This window comes from Bos javanicus, chromosome 5 (assembly GCF_032452875.1).
Source record: "Bos javanicus breed banteng chromosome 5, ARS-OSU_banteng_1.0, whole genome shotgun sequence".
NCBI lineage: Eukaryota > Metazoa > Chordata > Mammalia > Artiodactyla > Bovidae > Bos > Bos javanicus.
Genome location: NC_083872.1, coordinates 114,715,078 through 114,736,637, shown reverse-complemented (window position 1 = coordinate 114,736,637; position 21,560 = coordinate 114,715,078). Strand labels below are relative to the sequence as shown.

Below are 21,560 nucleotides of genomic sequence, written 5' to 3'. Positions count from 1 at the left end.
AGTCTTGCTTTGATAACCTTCAGTAGAATGTGTCTGGCTTTCTTCATATAGGTCTCATGCCTTTCAGATGAAATCTATCCCAAAGTATTCAATAGCTTTGTCATTAATGTGGATTTTTTTATGAGATAATTTCTAACTGGTTGTATTTATTGTATAAGAAAAAAGGTATTACGTTTTCTGCATTTTTTACTTTAATTCAGCCGCTTTCATAATTGTGTTGAGATTTTCTAGTTGTACAATCATACCCAAGAGTAATGATAAATGTTGTTTTTCAACATTTGTTTTCAACTATTTATTTCATCTTCTTGTCTTATTTCAAAGGCTAGAGCCTCTAAAAATGTGACTAGCAGAACTGGCAGTGAGCCTGCCTGTCTTGTTTCTAACTTTAATGGAAATGCTTCATATCTCACCCATGGCACACACTGACAGATAGTGTCTGATTAATACTCTTGTGTTTAAGATGTTCATTTTATTCCTGGATAGTATGTGTGTACTTTTCTATTCTATACCATTTTATCGGGAATGACTGCCAAATTTTGATAGATGAACTTTGCCATGTGTTGATATGTGACCTTTGCTAATTATAAGGAAAACTTCCTAATTCTTGGAATAAACCCTAACTGATTTTGGTGTGCCGTTTTAAAACACAGCACTAAATATTCCTAAAAAAAATGGTTTTAAAAAAAGTTTTGTTATATTTGCCGTTATGTCTGTAAACTAGATTGGCTCATATTTTTCAAGTGTTTTCTTGATTATATTTTTGTGTTAGGGTAATATACAATGAACTGGAATACTATATATCCCTTTTTGTGTTCTGGAGTAATTTGACTAATGTAAAAATTATCTGGCTTCCCTGGTAGCTCAGCTGGTAAAGAATCTGCCTGCAATGCAGGAGACCCTGATTCAGTTCCTGGGCCAGGAGGATCCCTTTGAGAAGGGATAGGTTACCCACCTCAGTATTCTTGGGCTTCCCTGGTGGCTCAGATGGTAAAGAGTCTGCCTGCAAGGCAGAGACTGGGTTGGGAAGATCCCCTGGAGGAGAGCATGGCAACCCACCCACTCCAGGGCTTGACACCTTTTTAGTGATAGATGGTAGCTCTTTTAACAGCTTTTTAAACTTCTTTTTTGATTACCTGTCTATTCGTAATGTTACTTACGTTAAATTTAGTAATCTATATCTTGATAGAAAATGATTCAATTTCCTCTAGAGTTTAAAGCATATTAACCTAAGATTGCCCATTTTACTTTGTTAGAGTTCTTCCATATCTATTGTTAAAACAGAAGAATTTCTGATTTGTTTTTTGTGTTAACACTTTCAAAGAGCATTCACACACCCCGTCTCGTGGGAGCCTAGATTCCTCCCGGAAAAAATGAGGAAACCCAGGAAAACTTGATTCGGTGGCGTGTGGACGTCACACGGCCAGTTAGAGCCAGAGTCAGAGGGGTCTCCACCTTGCCCCGCGCAACACGACACCCGTGTTCTTTCCAGTTATGTTCACCCGTGGCGCGTCCTCCTCAGGCCCCACAGGTGTGACCAGCATAGGGATGGAAACCACCCAGCAAAGATCCCTCTGCTCTCTGATCAATGACACCCCTCACGGTGTTTAGGGAAAGGCCTTCATACTTAGACACAGGAGGCGTGTTTCTAACTGTTCGAAAAAGTGTAAGATGCATCTGTAGGATCACTTTTTTTTTTCTAGAATGAAAAATGAAAGGCGTTCATTCACTTTGCAGATGGCTCCCAATGGATGTATTTGAAAGCGTCTGTTAACCTTTGGGTGGTCGAGGATGTAGTGGGCTGTGGTATGAGTGTTGTAAGGGTGTATAGGCACGCTTTTGATGGTGTTGTCAGCAGCATCCCTTGTTTGATACAGTTTTGTAGAGGAACGTTCTGCTCTGTCCTGCAGGAAAGTAGCATATACTCCACATACTCCTGTGGAACTGCTGAACTTGAGTCATGACCAAGTTTTCACATAGGTTGTGGGGAATGGATGCGATCATCTGGCCAGGTGCTGGTGCTTTGAAAGAACCGGACTTCTAGCCACCAGTCACTAATGGTTTTGACTGGAGAAACCCAATGTATCTGAGAATCCACCCTGGTGTGGGGACAGCCTTCATGCCTTATTACCCCTGGGTTCTCATGGAGCCCAGCCCCGCCCCCCAACCCCAGGGCCCCACCCCTTCCTCATAACTCCAGTAGCCCACCTGCTGATGTGGTGACCACAGGTCTGGCTTCTGGGGCCTTTTCCTAGTGGCAGCAAAGAGATGCTGCAGGCCTCGCCCTTCTAACTACCCTTGCAGGAGGCTCAGGACTCAGTCTCTGCCCACCCCACCCCCTAGCCCCGGCTTCTCCCTTCCAACTTCAGTCTCCTCGGTGCCCAGGGTAGACACAGAAACCCTTGTCATTTCCAGGGCTATTGAGAATCAATCAGTAACTCGACTCACTGCTCTTCCTGTGGTCTCTCTGTCCACCACACTGATCATCAGCAGTTACTGAACGTGGGCTACAGGCCTCCACAGGCCCCTCTGGCTCACCTGGCCACATGCTCACTGCCAGCCCATCAGCCTGCCATCCAGTAAGAAGATCCTGTCTTTCCTCCTGGCTCACACCCCCCCGCAGAAAGCTGTCCTGTGCCCAGACTGGTCCTATCCCTCCTCAGGGCTCCCCAGCACCATGGACAGCGTCCCCAGGCCCTGTAAGCACCTCCCAGGGGTGCAGAATGAGATCTAGGCAAGCAGGCCAGCTCCGTGGTCCCTGCAGCCTCCAACTGCAGGACTCTACACTCGCCAGGATTAAATCCCTGAGGGTCTCAAAGTCTCAAGGACACTTAACCGAGAGTGGAGCTGCAGCGTGATATGGTAGCAGTCAACAAAAAGAAACACCATTTACAGGACTCCCTAGTGGTCCAGTGGCTAAGACTCCACTCTCCCAATGCAGGGCCCCGGGTTCGATCCCTGGTCAGGGAACTAGATCCCACATGCCGCAACTAAGAGTTTGCATGCCACAGCTAAGACCTGGCACAGCCAAGCAAATAAATTAACAATGCCATTCACATCACAGCTGTCATGAGCATAAATCAACCCGTACGGAGGGCTGGAAATGAAAGCAGTCTGGATCCGCATCCCTATTGAGTCCCTCACCACTCAGAGCAGACATTCACAGTGTGTGTGTTCAGCAAACCAGGGGACAGGCCGAGTGAGCGAATGGCTGAGGGTAAGAGGTGTGCCCTCCTCGGGCCCGGCCCTTGCCCTGCCCTGCGGGCTCAGTCGCTTTGCTCCCTACTCTGCGGCTGGTCAGCCCAGGCTCCCACTTTTCAGGCAAGTCTGCACCTGCAGTCCTGCCTCTGGTCTCTCTGACTCCTGGCTCAAGTTCCTCAGGAAGCTGGGCCTCCCGGGCCCCACCCTTGCCTGAGGCTCCCAGAGCTAAGGCAATTCATTATTCACTAAAGGGATCAATTTTCTGTTCTGTTTTGCCCAGACCGCTGTGGAGTGGGCTGAGAAGATGCCCAGAGGTCCACGGCCCTTATCGCCCAAGGAAATGGCAAACCAGGAGCTGCTGGCTCGCCTGCACAAGGCCGTGACCTCCCACTACCACGCCATTGCCCAGGAGTTCGAGAACTTTGACACCATGAAGACGAACACCGCCTCCAGGGACGAGTTCCGGTCCATCTGTACTCGCCATGTCCAGGTTCTAACAGACGAGCAAGTAAGGACTGCGTTCTGTTCAGCCTCCTAAGCAGTGTCATTATGAGCATCAGGCCGGCTGTTTCCCAGAGTATAGAGAGTTTAAGGTTGTTCTCTATTTTTTAAATATGGGAAGGGTTTTTTTTTTTTTTTTTGGCAGTTTGGGGGAGAGGGGGATTGCTGCTGTTGTTTTAAATCTTACTAAAGAGACACAGGAGCCTTCTGTTCCTGTAACAGGTATGGAATGCACCATCTCAATTAGAGTGCAAATCATGTCACCTTTATTTTTAAAATCGAATTAAACTCAGCTCCAGCTCCCGCTACCCCTCTTACTCCTTCCCTGGATCATTCTGGGGCCCAACTGATCCAGAGAAATGGCAAGTTTCTCTCCACACTTGAGCCGGGGAGGTGAGGCTGGACAGAGCAGGTGCTCAGCATGTCCCGTGGGTGGACCATGTCCATGTCCCCCACCCAGACCCCAACAGCCCAGGCGCTGAGCAGCTAATACCACAGAGCACCAACAATCTGAACACACACGTGGCTGTCCCTTCTCCCCCAGAAAATGCACTGCCACCAGCCCGCTCCTGCTTTCAGAGGAACTGAGGCCCCATCCATTCCCAGAGAATAATTCAGATGAAAAAGGAAATCCAGAACACTCACAAAAGCAACCCAGCCTCCCCTCTTCCTCCTGGTTCCACTCAGACCTAGCCCAGGCGCTTCCTACAGCTCCCTATGTGGGAATGTCACTCTGTCCCGCCCCCTCCCCAGAGCTGGGAGAGACTCCACTCCAACCTCAAGACTCCTAGTCTCAGAGTTTTTAGGGTAAGGACTGAAAATAATCTTGAGTGATCATCACATCCACCCTCCAGCCCTACTCAGGCCGCTGAACTCACTACCCTAAAGAATGAATTTGTTAAAGATATTACTAATACGAACATCAGATCTCACTTTCCTAAAATACCACTTCTTTGGGCATTATGATCATTTTTTTGCTAAGAAAAATTAAGCGCTCTTTCCAAAGAATTCTGTCCCGAAGAACAACCACAGCAAGTGAAGCTGTTTGAAATACGTCTCTCCATTGCTACCAATGGATGGAAGCCTTTCAAATTAATACAGTTGCATTTATTATTCTATGGAGCCAACTAATAAAGGTTTTACTAATAAAGATTTTTCATTCCATCTAAATGAGTAAAATTTTACTCTAATTATAGATGTAAATTAATGACATGCTGGCGTATCTGGCATTCTCAACAGAGAATTTGATTTTAATGGTCCACGAAGAAAAAGCTTCCCCATCCCCAGCACAGACACCCCCACCCCCACCCCATATCCCCTGCCACACGATCAAGCACTTAAACGCTGCCTTCTAAAAATACACGGACATATCTCAGAGACAGACTGCATCATCAAAAGCGTCAAAGTCTGGCATAAGTACCGCGGTTTAAGTTGGGTGATGATTAGCAGAAATTGTGCTATATTGGGGAAGCCTGCTTCTAGATACAGGCTGGTAAACAGAAAGCAAAAGCCCCCGAGATCCATATGTTTTCTCCTCGCATGAGCTGCTTAGCCAACGACCTTCTCAGGTGGATGGTCCTGAGTCTGGCAGAGTAAGATACAGAAGTAACGTGCACGCTGGACTGGACACGTCCCAGCAAGGGGACGAGTCCATCGGAGACGCTGGGACAGGTCCGGCCAGGTTCAGTAGCTTGCCGGTACAGATTCTAGGACTTAGTTTATCTACATTATAAACTTATCTCTAAAAGATCCAGTCATCGTGAATCCGAGGGGCCAGCTTTCTTGACTTAACAGAGCTCCCTAAGCCGAGAAGTGCCACATCTTTGGAAAACTTTTGGCACAATTAACCTTTCAGAAAAGGAGAGTGGCTTTCAGAGCAGGTGAAGTTGGACACTGAAGGTCTTCATGGCTCTGTGTAAAGCGTGTTATAAAAGGCCATAGAACTGTGTCCTCTTGGATCTGGCTTAAGGAGACAGGGGCCCCACAGGGAGAGCCTGTCCCAATGAGGCGATTTAGAGCAGCCCATGGCGACTGCCTAAAGACTGTGACTACGCAGCTGCATTAGGGAGAGGAACTCAAACGTTTCTGAACATTCCAGATGTGATGCTTCTAAAGCAAACAGCTCTAGGAGTGAGAGAAATGTAGGCAGCCCTGCTTCTGCACTCGTCCAGCCGTGTAACCTTGGCGTACTCAGCCTCTCTGAGCTTCGGTGTCCTTCCCTAGGAGATGGGACAGCGCTCCCCAGGCTGGTCCAGGCGCCCTCCACCCAGGCTGCAGTTCTGCCTTCTCCATCTTTGACCCCTGCTGTCTCTGCCTGCCCCCGGCCCCGCCCCCTTGTATCTCTCTGGTCAAGTGAATTCTTTTCTGACCACGCCTTTCCCTGCTGGAGCTGACCACACCCCGCTCTGCCCTACCCACCCCCCACCCCAGCTCTCCATCTGCCGACCCCTTGGCACCCTCTTGCGTGTCCTTGCGCACAGCGCTGTCTGTCTTGGCTGCACAGTGAGTGCCCAAAGGCAGCAGGCACCCCCTCCTTCACTGAGGAGTAGACTTCTGGTCCTCTGAGCAGAGTGTTGACATCAGGTCCTGGGGAACCAATGAGGGCCTGCCCCCTGCCTCCCTTGAGTCTGCATCCCGGGAGGGTAGAGAGAGATTAAATGCCTGTGGGAACATCATTTCTGTGATTCCACACCACTCTCTGCTATAAAGGGAGGCTCGGCATGCTAGGAGAGCAGAGCTAGGGGCTGGTCTGGACCCAGGGGGTCAGGGTGCTTTCCTTGAGGACACAGTGCTGGGATGTGGACCCAGGAGACACACCCTGCTCATGGGGTCTTTGTTCCTTGAGGGGCAGATGGACAGTAAACAAAATATGTTAAGATATGTGTATCTTGGATGGCCATAGAGGCAAAAAATAAAAACCAGGAAAGAGTGCAGTGCTGGGGAATTGTTGTAGGGACGGGTGGGGGCAATACATTGTGAGGAGGGCAGTCAGGGGAGGCCCCTGGGAAGGAGGCATGTGATTAAAGACCAGGCCAGGTGGATGGCTGGGAGCAGACGAGGTCGAATCACGGATGTGTTTCGGAGCTGGAAGCAACAGGATTTGCTCAGTGAGTCTGGGTGTAAGAGAGAGAAGAGGGGCAGAGGATAAGGAGGCCGAAGGAGCCAGGGATGGGGTGCTGCTGGGGTGGTGACAGGGAAGGGGGGTGTTGGGTGCCTCACTGATCTGATGTCCACTATCACCCACCTTTGGTCCCACTCCCACTTCCTGTTCACTTCCTCTTTTGCTCAACCGCATCTTTACTTGCCCTTTCAGGGACAAGTAAGCCAGAGAGCTTCTCTATTTCATGCTCATCCTCGAAAGGTAGTTTGGCTGGGGATAGAGTTCTAAATCCAAGTTTTCTCCCCCTGACACTTTAAAGCGATGTCTTAGCTGCCTTCCAGCATCTCTCCGTGCAGGTGAGACGTCTGCTAATTATCACATGCTTGCTCCAGGGCCCAGGTCCCAGCGAGAAAGAAAGGCAGGGGCTGCCAGTGCCAGTTCCCTTTTACCAGAGGCCCCGCGCCGAGACTGGGGGTGAGGTGTGAGGAGACGGGAGCCAGGCGGGCGCTTGCGATAAGCCCCAAATGCTCCACACGCAGCTCGCCCAGGCGGATCAACGCTGGGCATGGTCCACACTTGGAGGTGGTCCCGAAGCTGCCTTGGCTGGTCCTAGAGACTGACTGGGCTCCTCCTGTGTTGGCCTCCAGGCCTCTATCCTCAGTGACCGTGGAAATCCTGCGCCCACTGTCAGCATCAGGCTAGCCGCGGCTCTCCCCAGCTGCCTCTGTTTCCACGTCAGGTGGTGGGCGATGGCCTCATTCTAACTGCCCGTCTCACACGGAGGCCTCTCGTCTGTTCCTGAGAGAGTCCCACCCACCACCTGCGTCACACCAGGCCGCCAATGCCACGCTGCTCGTCTCTGTTTCTGCTTAATCCCATTTCTCTGTTGTGTTTGAACGTAACAGTGCATTTTAAAAAATCGCTTCCACCTCTTGGCTGAAATTCTCCTTCTGTTCATGCACATTGTGCACCTTTTCTATTACATCCACGGACGCATTAGTTCATGGATCTAATGTGTTGTTGTAATGTCCTTAGTTTAATGTCCATAGTTTTTTTAACGTCCTTGTCTGATCATCCCCACACTGGGGGTCATCTCTGAGTCTTACCTGTTGACAGCTGTATCTCTTGGCAATGGGTCAGTTTTCCTTTTGTTTGTATGTAGAACTTTAAAAAAAAAAATTGCTGAATGACAGACAGCATGTAAAGGAGAATTGTAGACTGTGGTGGAAATAATATTTATGGCTGGAAACAGGCTCACCTCCTCTCTGTCAGGCTGTGAGTGTGGGGGTTTGTTGAGTCAGTCTGGTGGGTGATCGAGCCACATTTGAATTTTGTTACTGCTATGCTCGCCCCTGGTGTGCTCGGGGGCAGATCCCTCCAGCAGAAGGAGCCCCCCGGGCTTGAGTGGACTCGCTTTGCCTCCCTCAGCGGCTTCGCCTCCCAGGAGAGGGTATCTGGAGAAACAGGTGGTGTCTCACATCTGTCCTCCACCAGTAGCCTCCCCTTCAGGAGCAGCAGCAAAGGCTGAAGAAGGAGGGCTTGTGAGCTTGATCATTCCCTGTGCCCAAGACTCCCAGCCTGAGCGCCAGCCCCCATTTGGCCTTGGGGAATTTGCTAACATCTCAGCTGATTTCTTCCCACACTCCCACTTCCTCCTGACCCCCACCGGGCATGAGAGCTGGGGTGTCAGGATCTCCTTGGAGCCTTGGGGCTCGATGGAATTCAGTCCTCTCGGCTCCTGCAACCTCGGCTCGCAGACAGGCTCAAGAAGAGTTTTGAGTTCAGATTCCTTTTTCTTGCTGGTAAGATGAGGTGGCGTTCCCTTGCAGCTTGCCACCTCACGAGCAGAAGCAGGACCGAGGTCCTGAGTCCTCATGTTTAGCAGGCCGATGACTGCTCTTCTGCATTCCCAGGGGACCTTTCAGTAGGCCACGCTCTGCCACATGACGTGGAAACTCACTTGCTTTTCAGCTTATTCACAAACCACAAGAATTCTGCCCAGGTTTCATGTCCAGCTCACAGGACTGTAATTCTCCAGAATCCACTTTTGGGGTGCCCATTCCCAGTCCTCTCGATGCCTCGCCTGTCCCCGCAGCACCCACACCCCCAGCCGCCATCCTGCGCTGCATCCCTGGCTCCATCAGTGTCCTGGGCTGTAACCTGTCAGGACTAGAGAACCACATGTGGCCTCCCATTCTTTACCAGCCCACCCAGGCCCCTGTTATCCTGTCGTTGTATAGTCACTAAGTCATGTCCTACTCTTTTGCAACTTCATGGACCGCAGTAGCCCGCCAGGCTCTTCTGTCCATGGGATTTCCCGGGCAAGGATATTGGAGTGGGTTGCTATTCCCTTCTCCAGGGGAATGTTCTTGACCCAGGGATTGAACCCATGTCTCCTGTATCAGCAGGTGGATTCTTTGCCACTGAGCCACCAGGGGAGCCCCCGAGTCATCCTAGGGATGTGTATTCTTCCCATCGAGTCCCCTTCAGTTACAAGAAGATGAGAATAGGGTTTGCATGGTCCTGCGTTGATCTCACTGCGTCATAGGATTTCATCAGGAAGGTGGTGGGCCCTGCCTCACGTGCCTGAGAACAAGCCCCTTTTGTTGTCCTGGGCTGTTTGGTAAATGTCTTCACATCTGTTCTTCAACTCATCGCCGCATCCCATCCTTTGTCTCTGTCCTTCATAGCATGACCTTCTTCCTGCCTGCCTCCCAAGTCTTGCTAAGACGGGAGGGCCTGAGAGCCCCCCGGCGGCCCGCCCTCCTCTTGAGCTGCATCTTCCTTCCGTAAAGCCCTTCCTGATGATGCACTCAGAACGTGGTTGAGAGCCCTGTCCCCTGTCCCTCTTCATTTCTAAAGGGTCTTCCTGTCTGGTCGGTTTTATCATGTGAGTCTTTGGGGGATCTTCAGCCATTAACAAACGTATTGAGACCCCACTGAGTGTCAGCCCCTTTGCAAGACAGTTGGCATTTAAAGATGACTTTCAGAGGCCCCTCCAGGGAGTCTCTCGGCCCGGTGAGGCGTCACCTACAGGGGTGGCTCCATCAGGGTGCAGGTAGGAAGAGGAGAGCATCTGGTTTCCTTGGTGGTTCTGGAGAACTTTCCTGGAGGAGACCTTGGTGCCGGTGAGGTCTGTCTGAGCTTCTGTGGCCACTTTCTCAAGGACCCTCACTTCCACTCCATGAAGTAGGTTTCCCTCATTGATCAAAACGAAAGCAACATGCAACTCTAGATGTGATAAATGACACTGAACCCCCCCCCCACACACACACACACACGAAGTTGTTACATAAGATGTAACCTTGGAGGGAAGTTGGGCAGAGGATCCGGGGACCTCTCTGTATCATCGTTGGAACATCCTGCAAACCTGTAATTATTTAAAAATTAAAAGCTTAGCACAAAAAGCTAAGACGAGTCAAGAAGGTTGTCCCAGACTAAACCGTTTCTCCTTCTCAGGGCCTGGAACGTTCTCCCACTCTTCCTCAGCCCTCACTGCATCTTGTCCAGACTTTCAAGCAGCGTCGGACATGGCCCCTTTTCATTTGCTCCTGGAAAACCCCAGTGGAGCGGGCAAGCCGAGTGGCTTTCTGACCAAGTTGAGGCACAGGGCAGGAATGTCCCTCCTTGGCCTCAGGGTCGGAGTTGCTGGTTGGAAGCTGGGCCTTAGGGGCTGTAAAAAAAAAAACAAAAACGGAAGCTAAATTACCATTCTTCTCAGCTCCCTGAAAGCCCTCGAGCCACCTAGAGCAGCTCACAGGGCCCTCTCAGCCCAGTGACAACAGACGCGCTGACGCCAAGACCATAAACTGCTCCCGGTCCTCCAGACGCCTCTCTCCTCATCTCCTGAGAGGACGCTGTTCGCCCTGAGGGTGACTTCCACTGCGCAGCAGCCCGGGCTGTTCACAGGGCTCTGGGGCTCTTCAGCAGGAGGGAGCCTCGCCAGGCTTCCCGGGGACCCAGAGAGGCTGGGGTTTGATTTGCGTTTTCCCCTAGAACATTCTTCCGTCCTGCAGCTCAGTCTCTGTGACTAATGCAAGATTTAATGGCCTTAAAGTGCTCGCTAAGGGCCCAATTCAATTAAAAAATGTCCCGCAGAAGCCATGGATAATCTGTGCCCCTCCCCAACCCCACTTTCCCAGGAAGCTGGGGCTGGCCGGCTGGGTGTTTTTCATTTTTCAATTTTTGTTTAACTTGATGTGAGCCCGGGACCCAGCAAAGGAGCGCACCGCCTTCACTGGCTTCTGGCCCCCTTGCCTAGGGTGTGCGCTGACCCAAGGGTGACCTCTGCTGCTTTGCCAGTTTGACAGGCTCTGGGAGGAGATGCCCGTCAACTCCAAGGGGAGGCTGAGGTACCTGGACTTCCTGAGCAGCTTCAACGTGGACAAGCCGGCCACGCCGCCGGCCACGAGTGACTCAGCCAAGGCGCAGAGAGGGAGCAGTGTCCCCGAGGTCTCGGACCGGGGCCGGTCCGCAGGGTCGTCGCCCACTCGCGACCCAAAAGCAGGGTCCAAGCCACGGAGTCACCCCTGCGTGAGTTTCTTCCCATCTCTCGGCATCTTACTGGGTCCACGTTCTCCCCAGGCCAGGGACTTCGTGTCCCCAAGGGTTCGGGTGACAGAGGTGTCCTAGAATGAGCCCCTGGGCCCAGGGGGTTCTGGAGAGGAGCCACTGGTGGGTCCTCTCAGTCACCTGCCTTGGGGGGGAGGGTGGTGGGCATCAGGGGCAGAAGAGACAGAGGAGAATTGGGGGTGGGGGGCAGGACCTCGGGGAGGGGGCAGGTCAGCCATTGTCAAGGGCGTTGTCACCCAGGAACACAGATGCCCCCAGGGTGGACAGATCTGCTGAGGGCCATGTACCGAGAGGTAAGGCGTGTTAATGCCCATTTTACAGTTGAAGATCCAACACTCTTAAGAGGGACCCGTGTGGGCTCAGGGTCCCTTGTTAGTACAGAGAGGCCCGACGGCAAACCCATCCTGTCTGACTGCACAGCCCTGGTCCTGGGCTGAGTCCCCCAGCCCGGGATGAAAGGAGGGGCTCAGTCTCGCAGAGGGTCTCCCTTCCTCTGTAAGAAGCATGACGAGGGGTGGGGTGGTGTTTGAAGGGGTAGCAACTGGGCACGTGAGCACCCACCTCCATGCTCCATGCGTGGTGAGCCATCCGAGACGGAGCTGGTTCCTCATTCAGTCAACATGTGTCTACTGCACACTTACTATGTGCCGAGAATGAACACCGGCCCCTGCACTTGTGGAGTTCATGATCTCCTAGGGGATGATGGGCAGCCAGTGAACCTGTAAGTGGAGTGTTTAGTGCGTTAAAGATGGTGAGTGGATCAGACTCAAGGGGGTCAGAGCACCCCAAGGACATCCACGTCCCAGTCCCTGAAGCCTGTGATGTGCACCTTACCTGCTGAGGGGGGGAGTCAAGGTTGCAGATGGAGTTAGAGCTGCTTATCAGCTAACAAGATTGTCCCCGAGTGTCCAGGGGGCCCACCTGACCTTGTCCAGTCAGTGGGGACACAGAGGCACACGGGACATGCAGGAGAGACTCAATTTGAGAAAGACCCACCCACCATTGCCTGGTGGCTCAGATGACAAAGAATCTGGTCTGCAACACAGGAGACTTGGGTTCAATCAGGGGTTGGGAAGATCCCCTGGAGAAGGAAATGGCCACCCACTCCAGTATTCTTGCCTGGAGAACTCCATGGACAGAGGAGCCTGGCAGGCTACAGTCCATAGGATCGCAAAGAGTTGGACACGACTGAGCGACTAACATACACACACACCTATTGTTGCAGCTTTGAAGCTGGAGGACAAATGGGGCCTTGAGCCAAGAAATGTGGGGGCCTCTAGATGCCAGGAAGGGAAAGGCTATATATTTGCACCCAAAACTGTTCTAGTTAAAATGGCTTTTCATTCTACTTCTGAAATAACACCTCCTATGAATTGCGCACCTCAAAACCCGGGTAACATCTGTAGGTTTCTCCTATGATGTCCCTCTAGAATCCCCAGGTACAAGACTGTTTTCTTTCTCACTAGACCCCCTCGAGCGTGAGCGGGACCCCGCCCCTGCAGAACTGCGAGCCCATCGAGACCAAGCTTCGCAAGAAGGTCCAGGGCTGCTGGCGCGAGCTGCTACGCGAGTGCAAGGAGAGGGACCCCAACAAGCAGGGCGAGATCCCCGGCCCCGAGTTCCTGGGTGCGTCCCACTCCTTCCCCCCAGGGTGCATGGGGCCACCTCCCAGCCCAGGTCCCCTCCTCCTGGTGGAGCCTGGGCAACCTGCGGCAGCATCTGGGGGACAAAGGCTCCTGACGCCTCCGCCCTCACCAGGCAGGTCCACCCCCACTGGATCAAGTCAGCACGCATGACTCTCGGGGCTAGAACCTGCAGGCTGGTCGCGGTCTCTGAGCAGAATATAAACAGGGACGGGCTTTGAGAGCCCAGGGAGGTGGCCTGGGGGCCTGGGGCAGCTGGGGACACAGCTCGGTGCTGTTGGTTCGATGTTTGCCATGTATCACTTTGGTAAACTTCAAATGGGCTTCCCTGGTGGCTCAGAGGGTAAAGAATCCACTTGCAATGCAGGAGACCCAGGTTCAGTCCCTGGGTCAGGAAGACCCCCTGGAGAAGGGAATGGCTACCCACTCCTGTATTCTTGCCTGGAGAATCCCATGAACCAGAGGAGCCTGGAGCGGGCTACAGTCCATAGGGTTGCAAAGAATCGGACACGACTGAGCGACTCATAATTACTTGCTTACTTATCACTTTGGTAAACTTCAAATATTTATGAAAATCGGTTGGATTTACGCTCCCTCTAATTGCTGCATACTGAAAATCCCATGGACCGAGGAGCCTGGAAGGCTGCAGTCCATGGGGTCGCTGAGGGTCAGACACGACTGAGTGACTTCACTTTCACTTTTCACTTTCATGCATTGGAGAAGGGAAATGGCAACCCACTCCAGGGTTCTTGCCTGGAGAGTCCCAGGGACGGGGGAGCCTGGTGGGCTGCCGTCTGTGGTGTCGCACAGAGTCGGACACGACTGAAGCGACTTAGCAGCAACAGCAGTTGATGCAACGAAAACCCAGCGCAACCAAAAATTATTAATTAAAAAGAAAGAAAGCCAGACACAGATCCTCAAAGTGCACAGTGGTTGTCTCTTCAGGGAGGTCCTTGTGTTCCAGAATGGAATGTTAAGATCTTCATTAGAATGAAAACCCCAAATGCACAATTTGGTGTAGCCTAGAAGACCCCTGAGAGCGTATCTCTGAAGCCCAGTTGAAAACGCTTGCAGAGGGCCAAGTCTGAATTCCTGACCCCAGGGGCCCCTGCCAAGCCCACAGCCTAGCACATGGAACCTTCCCTTCTCCCCACCTGCCTGGCCCTGCCCGACTCCCATGCGGCGGGAACCTCGCTCCATGCTCTCGCTGCCTGAGGTCATGGCCCCCCACAATGCTATGTTCCTACTGCTGTGACCGCAGCAACAGAGACCAGGCAAAGCTGGGCCAGCAGGCTAGGCCAGGACAGAGGGAGCCCAGCAGGACGCGGGGTCCCCCCCGTCCCGGCCACACTTACCCTGTCACTGCCTGTGTGTTTCCACATCCGTCCAGCCAGCGGCCGCGAGCCTGTGAAGCAAGGATGGGGCCGGGCCGTCTCAGCAAGTGAGGAGTGATGAGTGAGTGAGTGAGTGAAAGCTGTGATCAAACCAAGAGGGAACCGCCCGCCTCCAAGTGAACCGATGTGCTTGCCTTCAGCTCTCGTGGAGAAATTCAACCTGGACATCAGCAGAGACGAGTGCCAGCAGCTCCTCATCAAGTACGACTTGAAGAACAACGGGAAGTTCGCTTACTGCAGCTTCATCCAGAGCTGCGTCCTCCTGTTAAAAGCAAAGGAGACCTCGCTGATGCAGAGAATGAAAATCCAGAACGCGAATAAAATGGTACGTGAATCACCAGAGGACAGGGTGGGGCCAGGCTGCACGGGTTTCTCAGCTCCTCCTAAACCCTGTCATCTCACTTCATGTAAGCAATGCACGTGTGAACATTTACCAGGCTGGGAACCAGCAGCCTGGATCCCAGGCTCGCAAGCTGGCTGAGCAGCACCTGTCCGAGGGGACCTCTGTGGGTTGGAGGGAACAGAGTCGGTGGCTCACAGGGCTGCTGGGAGCAGGTTTCGGTCACTTAACTGGAGACGCAGGTTGGGGGGGGGCGGCCACAGTGAAGGGAAACGCCTGTACCTCACACGTAACTGCTTGCTCGCTCATCAGGCGTCTGAGACAGGCCCACCTTGCTCAGAGACACGGGATCTTTCTTGCATAAGCTGCACCCACGATGCATTGTCTGCAATCCTATTGTTGCTTCTTTGAAGAGGAATGAGACCCTAAAGATGCTTAAATCTTGCAACTGGAGGCCCCTGGGTTTTTACCTTTTTTCTGTCATTTGTAGCTATATGATTCTCACCCACACCCATTTCTACCACACTGTTAAGGACACGCTTTTCTCAAGTCTTTCCGAAGCATGAAGACTTTTCCACACTCACGTTCTATCATCTGTAACACTGAATTGAGTTACACTGAATTAAATAAGTACGAACAGGCGTTGTTGACTTGGAGACAAACACGGCCAATGCCAGTCACCCTCAGTCCCAGCTGTGGGGACCAGAGGTGTGGGGCAAGCCCGGCAGCCCCCACCCAGACCCCCACCCAGGGGCCCGCATCCCAGCGGCAGCCGAGTGATGGTGTGCCAGCCAGCAAACGGTGGATTCCATGCAGCGAAATCTGTCATTTTGTGCAAAATCGGGCCGCATCTCTCCATGGTTTCTAGTTTAGACAAGCAACAGCTAGCACCAAAGGCTTACAGCAAACTATGGAAGAAGAACTTAGCTTTATGACAATTCTTTCTGTAGCTCAGTTATTCTGTAAGTAGAGAAAATACTTTCCTCGTTCAGTTGTCAGAGGGTCCACCTGTGAGCATAATTGGAGAGCCATGGAGACCCCTGCCCGCTCTGGCCCTCCTCTGCTGCTTTGGGCCTCAGTTCTGTAAGTGAGGGGTGGTCTGCTGGCTTTGAAGAGCCTGTGAGGGGTGGCCTGCTGGGAAGAGGCTTCACGCCCCCTTCCAAGCCCCCCGTGTGCAGAGGCCGGCCTGCTCCCAGTGCCTTGCCTACCCTCGCAGAGGCGTCCAAAGGCTGCTCATGGACTGCTTGTGTGTGTGTGGCAGGGTGACTGAGATTGTGTATGGGAAGTGAGAGGCGCTCTGGGATAGGACCCCCTACCCCCCAACCAGGAGCCTGGGCCCCCTGGCAGATGTTCCAGCTCACCTCCGTGTGCCCCTGCCTCGCCCCCAGCTCTGGTCATGCACCCAAACCCAACCACAGCCTGCACTCCGCAGCTCAGGACAGTCCTGCCTTCCATCCAGGAGCCCACCCTGGGCCTGATTGACAGGTGGTGAGACTCCCGGGAGCCTCTCCCAGGAAGGAGTGGGACCAGGGCCCGCCCCGCCCCTGCCTGGTCCCCTCTGCAGGCGGCCCCTGGCCCCACCATGCCAGCCGTCTCAAGGGCCATTTCCTTTTCTAGCGTTTTGAGGCTTTCTTCTGTAGCCTTAACAGCACATACACTCCTCTGAGGAAGTGAGCTGGGGCTTTGCTTTTTTTTTTTTTTTTTAATAATTCTAGTTATTTACTTATTTTGGCTGTGCTGGGTCTTTTTTTGCTGCACAGGCTTTTGTCTATTTGCAGCGAGCGGGGGCTACTCTCGAGCTGTGCTGTGCGGGCTTCTCACGGTGGTGGCTTCTTGTGTTGCGGAGCACAAGCTCTAGGCATGTGGGTTTCAGTAGCTGCAGCTCCGAGGCTCTAGAGCACAGGCTTTCCCTGATGGCTCAGATGGTAAAGTGTCTGCCTGCAGTGCCAGAGACCCGGGTTCGATCCCTGGGTCGGGAAGATCCCCTGGAGAGAGCAATGGCAACCCACTCCAGTACTCTTGCCTGGAGAATCCCATGGAGGGAGGAGCCTGGTGGGTTACAGTCCGTGGGGTCGCAGAGTCGGGCACGACTGAGCGACTTCACTTTCACCTTCAGTAGTCGTGGAGCATGGGCTGAGTTGCTCCGAGGCACATGGAATCTCCCAGGACCAGGGATCTAACCCATGTCTCTCCTGCATTTATAGGCCGATTCTTAACAACTGAGCCACCAGGGGAGCCCTGGGACTTTGCTTCTGGGGGGCACTGCTAGCGGCCAAGGACCCCTGGGTGGGTTGGTGTCCCAGGCTGGGATGGGAAAACCCTTTCTCAAGCCAGACTTAGGTGTGGGAAGAGCAAGTGCTCACAGAATCCCTTCTCTTCCGTGGGTGGGGACCAGCTGATTGGTAAATCAGCCGCTGGTGAAGCTACAGGGCACCTGGTGAGTGTTTATCATAGGTCCTAAAGGATGTAAAACTTGAAAGCAATTTAACATTGTGCTAGTGTGTTTGATGTGGTGCCATGTTAAAAATTAAACTTTCCCAAAATGTATTGCAGATTATTGCCTACAGTTCACCTCTGTGATATTCAGACATGTGTTGGGGCTAAATCACGCTAAAATACCTTGTTTTCAAATCTGATAGCACCTAAATGAAATAATCACAGTGTAGTGTGCTGTCTAATTACTAGATATAATTACAACCTTGCGATTTTTAAAAAACTCTGTTCATTATAAGAACCTACTAGAAGATCCAAATCGAACCTCTTTTTTTTTCCCCTCCAACTATTTCGGTTATCTGCCTGGCCATCCCCTCAAATACACAGGGAGGGGTTCCCTGGGAGGTGGTCTGGTGGTGTTGGCATCAAACGGAGCCCCGAGGGGTCCTGATCCTGCCCTTTGCCTTCCTGAGCCTCCATTTCCCGGTCCAGGAAATGGTGATGAAGAGACCTACCTTCCTCCCAGGAGACGCTGTTTGTGCTGAGATTTGTTTAGTCACTAAATCGTGTCCGAGTCTTTGCGTCCCTGTGGACTGTAGCCCGCCAGGCTCCTCTGTCCACAGGATTCTCCAGGCAAGAACACTGGAGTGGGTTGCCATTTCCTCCTCCAGGGGATCTTCCCGACTCAGGGATCGAACCTGCATTTCCTATGTTGGGCAGGCAGATTCTTTACCACCGAGCCACCTGGGACGAGCCTGCAGACTCCCTTCCAGCGGGGAGCCCTGGGTGGGGAGTGAGCCCTGGGGGCCAAGACAAAGCAAGGCCCAGGAGAGGAGCTCACAGCCCTTTCCCTCCGTCTCGGGCCACAGCCTGTCCACACCATCCTTCCCACCCCAGAGCTCCTTTCTCACCTCCTGATGGGTTTTGGCTCTTCTCCCAGAAAGAAGCCGGCGCCGAGACCTGCTCCTTTTACTCTGCCTTGCTTCGGATTCAGCCCAAGATCGTGCACTGCTGGAGGCCGATGCGGCGCACGTTCAAGGCCTACGATGAGGGCGGGACGGGGCTTCTCAGCGTGGCTGACTTCAGGAAGGTGAGCATGGCTCTTGCAGGGCTTCTCCCTCCAAATAGGACGTGGTCACCAAATGCCAGCGGCCAGAAAAACCTCACCAGGCCCGGAGGAAGGCCCAGGCATGGGCAAGCTGTCCAGACCTCACTTCCTGGGCTCCCCCAGGTTACTGGGGGCCACGTCCACTTGTCGTCCGCAGCCGACCCCAGGCTGTCCCCACCCCAAAGGCTTCTAGAATCCCGCTGGGCCTTCCCAGGGCACCAACACCTGAGTGCAGCCTTCCACTGCCGCTGCTCCTCAGAGCCCTGCCTGCACCCCACACGAGGCCGCAGAGCAGCATGACGACCTCGGGGACTGAAGCACGTCCCGGGCCTGGCTACTCAGGGTCCACAGACCCCAGCCCTGCCCTGCAAGAGCCCCCCACTCAGCCCTCCCCTCTCCCTCTGCTGTCCTGGCATGGAGGGGCTGCCCACCCTGGTCCATGCAGTCTGGCCAACCAGCTCCCCCGGCAGAGACTGGACTCCGGGGCCTCTCCTGCCGGTCTGGGGGAGCACCTCGCCCGCCCCAGTCCACCAGCTGTAATCGCGACGGCCCCCACAACCCCACCTCTGGAACAGAATCTATGCTAGACTTTACCCCGCAGAACCTCTGGAGGTTAACCTTTGGAGGGTTTCCTCCCGAAGGAAAGAAATGGGCCACCCTCGAGGGTGACTTAAAACTCCCACATTTGGAATAACGCAGAACTCCTCAAATTGTCAGCGGGCCTGGTCCCATTCTTTGCTTCTCTCTCCCATCCCGGTCCTAGCTAAACACTAAGGTTGAGAAAATAATTGAAGTCTAGAATGTTAGATTAAAAATCAAATATTACAGCCAGGAAAAAAACCTCAGTCAACACATCAAAGCAAGAAAGGGTTATGACCGCTCAGTGCACTTAGGAAAAATGTATTCCTTAGATTTCTCTGCGCTTCAACAACTAAGACAAAAAAATTTTATGTAAAAAAGCTTTTCTTAAATAGCGATGCAGGCAGATGAGCGGCAGTTAGTGGGTCTGAATTTGCAAGGACCCCATGCAGGGCACTAGAGAGTGAGGGGCCCCTGGAGCAACCTCCCCCCACCAGCAACACACACGCAGAGGGTGGGGCCAGGCCTGTCGCTGGCGGCGGTGAATACCCTGTCACCTCCCCAACGTGGCCTCCAGCTCACAGCGCTGGTTAGTCACTCACTCATGTCCAACCCTTTGCAAGACCATGGACTATGACCTGCCAGGCTCCTCTGCCCATGAAATTCTTCAGGCAAGAATACTGGAGTGGGTTGCCATGCCCTTCTCCAGGGGATCTTCCTGACCCATGGATCAAACCTGGGTCGCCCGCATTGCAGGCAGATTCTTTACTGTCTGAGCCACCAGAGAAGCCCCGGTCTTTACTTTGGGGTCAAATACAATTCTCAGCCAGAGAAGAGAAGGAAGATAACACCCTAAGAACTTGGGGTGGGTGACAAGCAGGGAGGGGGCAAGAGAAACGGAGACGTTGCCCTTGGCAATGAGACCCGATGGGTGCTGGGCCCTCTGGACACCCAGGTTCACTCCCCTTTCCTGCTCTCAGCCCATCAGCCCCAGAGGCAGGCCAGCTGATCTCAGCCCCACGGGCCCGGGCCAGTCCTGCCGGCCCTGGAGGAAACTTGGGTTCTTCCAACTGCACTCTCTAGCAGCCTCTGAGAAATGAATTATAACACAAAATATACATAGGAAATGTATAACCTAATCTTCATATTTATTTAATACGGTATCTATCACAGTTTGTCTCAGTTGCATGTAACAGAGGTGAAATAAATCACAGCAGCTTAGACATGGTAGTCTTCTTCTCTCTCATGTAAAAGAATCCCAGAGGTAGGAAGTCCGGAGCTGGCATGGTGTCTGGACTGTCATCAGGGACATCTGTATTTTTTTTCCTACCATCCTCAATACCTGGATTCCTTCCTCAAGGTGGCCTCATAAGCCCAAGATGGCTGCTGGAGCCCCAGCATCACTTCAGCATTCCAGGCAGCAGAGAAGAGAGAAGGAGGGCATGCCTGTTTTCTTTAGAGGAGGCTTCCGAAAAGTCCAGCATAGCATTCTCATTTTGTTTTAGTGGCCAGAACTGTGAGAGAGGCTAAGAATTGTCACCTCTCATTTTGGCTGGGCACACAGCAGTCTGGAAGAAAATCAGGGTCTGATAACGGAAGGGGAAGGGCCAATGGGTATTGGTTGGGAAATCAGCAGGCTCTGGCAAGGGATGTATTACTGTTGAGTCATAACTACTCGATGAAGCCTGCACCTGCGGGCCTGCCCTTCTCCCCTCCCCTGAAGCTGCACCCCAAGGCCTCCTACCTAGTTAAGGCTCCGTGGCCAGTCTCCCCTCCAATCCCCTCCGCTCTGTCCATCTTCCTCGTCCTCCACGTTGACCAGCCTCACAACACCTGTGTTGCTAGACAGGGCTGCCTTGTTGGAAGGGTGGTGGGGGCGGGGAGGGGGGACGGCGAGGGAGGGCGTGACTCTGGAGGTGGGCTGTCCAGGCTCGGGGTGGGAGGAGAGGTGGGCAAGGGCCCAGCCTCTTCCTGGCAGCCAGCCTCCTTGGTCTTGGTCTTGAACGGCTCCAGTACCAGGGGCGGCTCCTCTCCCCTGCAGGTCCTGAGGCAGTACAGCATCAACCTCTCCGAGGAGGAGTTCTTCCACATCCTGGAGTATTACGACAAGACTCTGTCTTCAAAAATCTCCTACAACGACTTCCTCAGGGCTTTCCTCCAGTAGGGGCCCTGCACCGTGAGCCCAGTGCGGACAGACAGGGACCGCAGGGTCCCCACGCCCCGGGAAATCTATCAGCAGAGGGTCTCATGAATGTCCGGGGCATCCCCCCAGGCTCAGCCCACGCCCACACCCACACCCAACCTGCATCTTTGTGAGGTCAGCCCAGGCCTGGGCTCCAGGGTTGGCAGCGGCTGCTCTGGAAGGCCCTGGGCTGCCCCATTGAGCTCAGGACCCCTCTTAGTCTGAGCAATTAAAATGTTAGCCTTTGCAAGAATGATTCTTGAGACTTTAAAAGAACCACCAACAATAAACTTGGAAACTCAGAATTTCTGCCAGTTTTATTCGTTAAGAGCCTGCTGGGTGACTCAGGGACACCCTCCTCCTCCACACAGGCCCCGGGGCTTCCCCGACATGAGGCAGACCTGCGCCCCTGCCAGGCTTGTCCACAGGGCCACCTCTCTGTCCTGGGGGCACAGGCACCAGCCGGACCCCACGAGGAGCGGCCGACATCTGAGTCAGGCCCCATCGGTG

The 21,560-nt window shown here is 53.2% G+C and overlaps 1 protein-coding gene across 8 annotated transcripts in view; it reads left to right on the top strand.

The window, feature by feature from the left end:
* Window positions 1-21,355, top strand: part of EFCAB6 (EF-hand calcium binding domain 6) — a 253,930-nt gene extending 232,575 nt beyond the window's left edge. For 5 of the 8 annotated variants that reach the window (XM_061418797.1, XM_061418796.1, XM_061418800.1 and 2 more), the window contains 6 exons: window positions 3,479-3,706; window positions 11,102-11,332; window positions 12,838-12,997; window positions 14,549-14,733; window positions 18,122-18,271; window positions 20,910-21,355. In XM_061418797.1, coding sequence (XP_061274781.1) covers window positions 3,479-3,706; window positions 11,102-11,332; window positions 12,838-12,997; window positions 14,549-14,733; window positions 18,122-18,271; window positions 20,910-21,032 — 1,077 coding nt within the window. In that variant the 3' untranslated portion in view covers window positions 21,033-21,355. Of the gene's footprint in view, window positions 1-3,478; window positions 3,707-11,101; window positions 11,333-12,837; window positions 12,998-14,548; window positions 14,734-18,121; window positions 18,272-20,909 lie in introns of those variants that run through there. The other 3 variants (XM_061418798.1, XM_061418799.1, XM_061418801.1) reach the window with 3 other exon arrangements.
* Window positions 21,356-21,560: the final 205 nt, after the last annotated feature.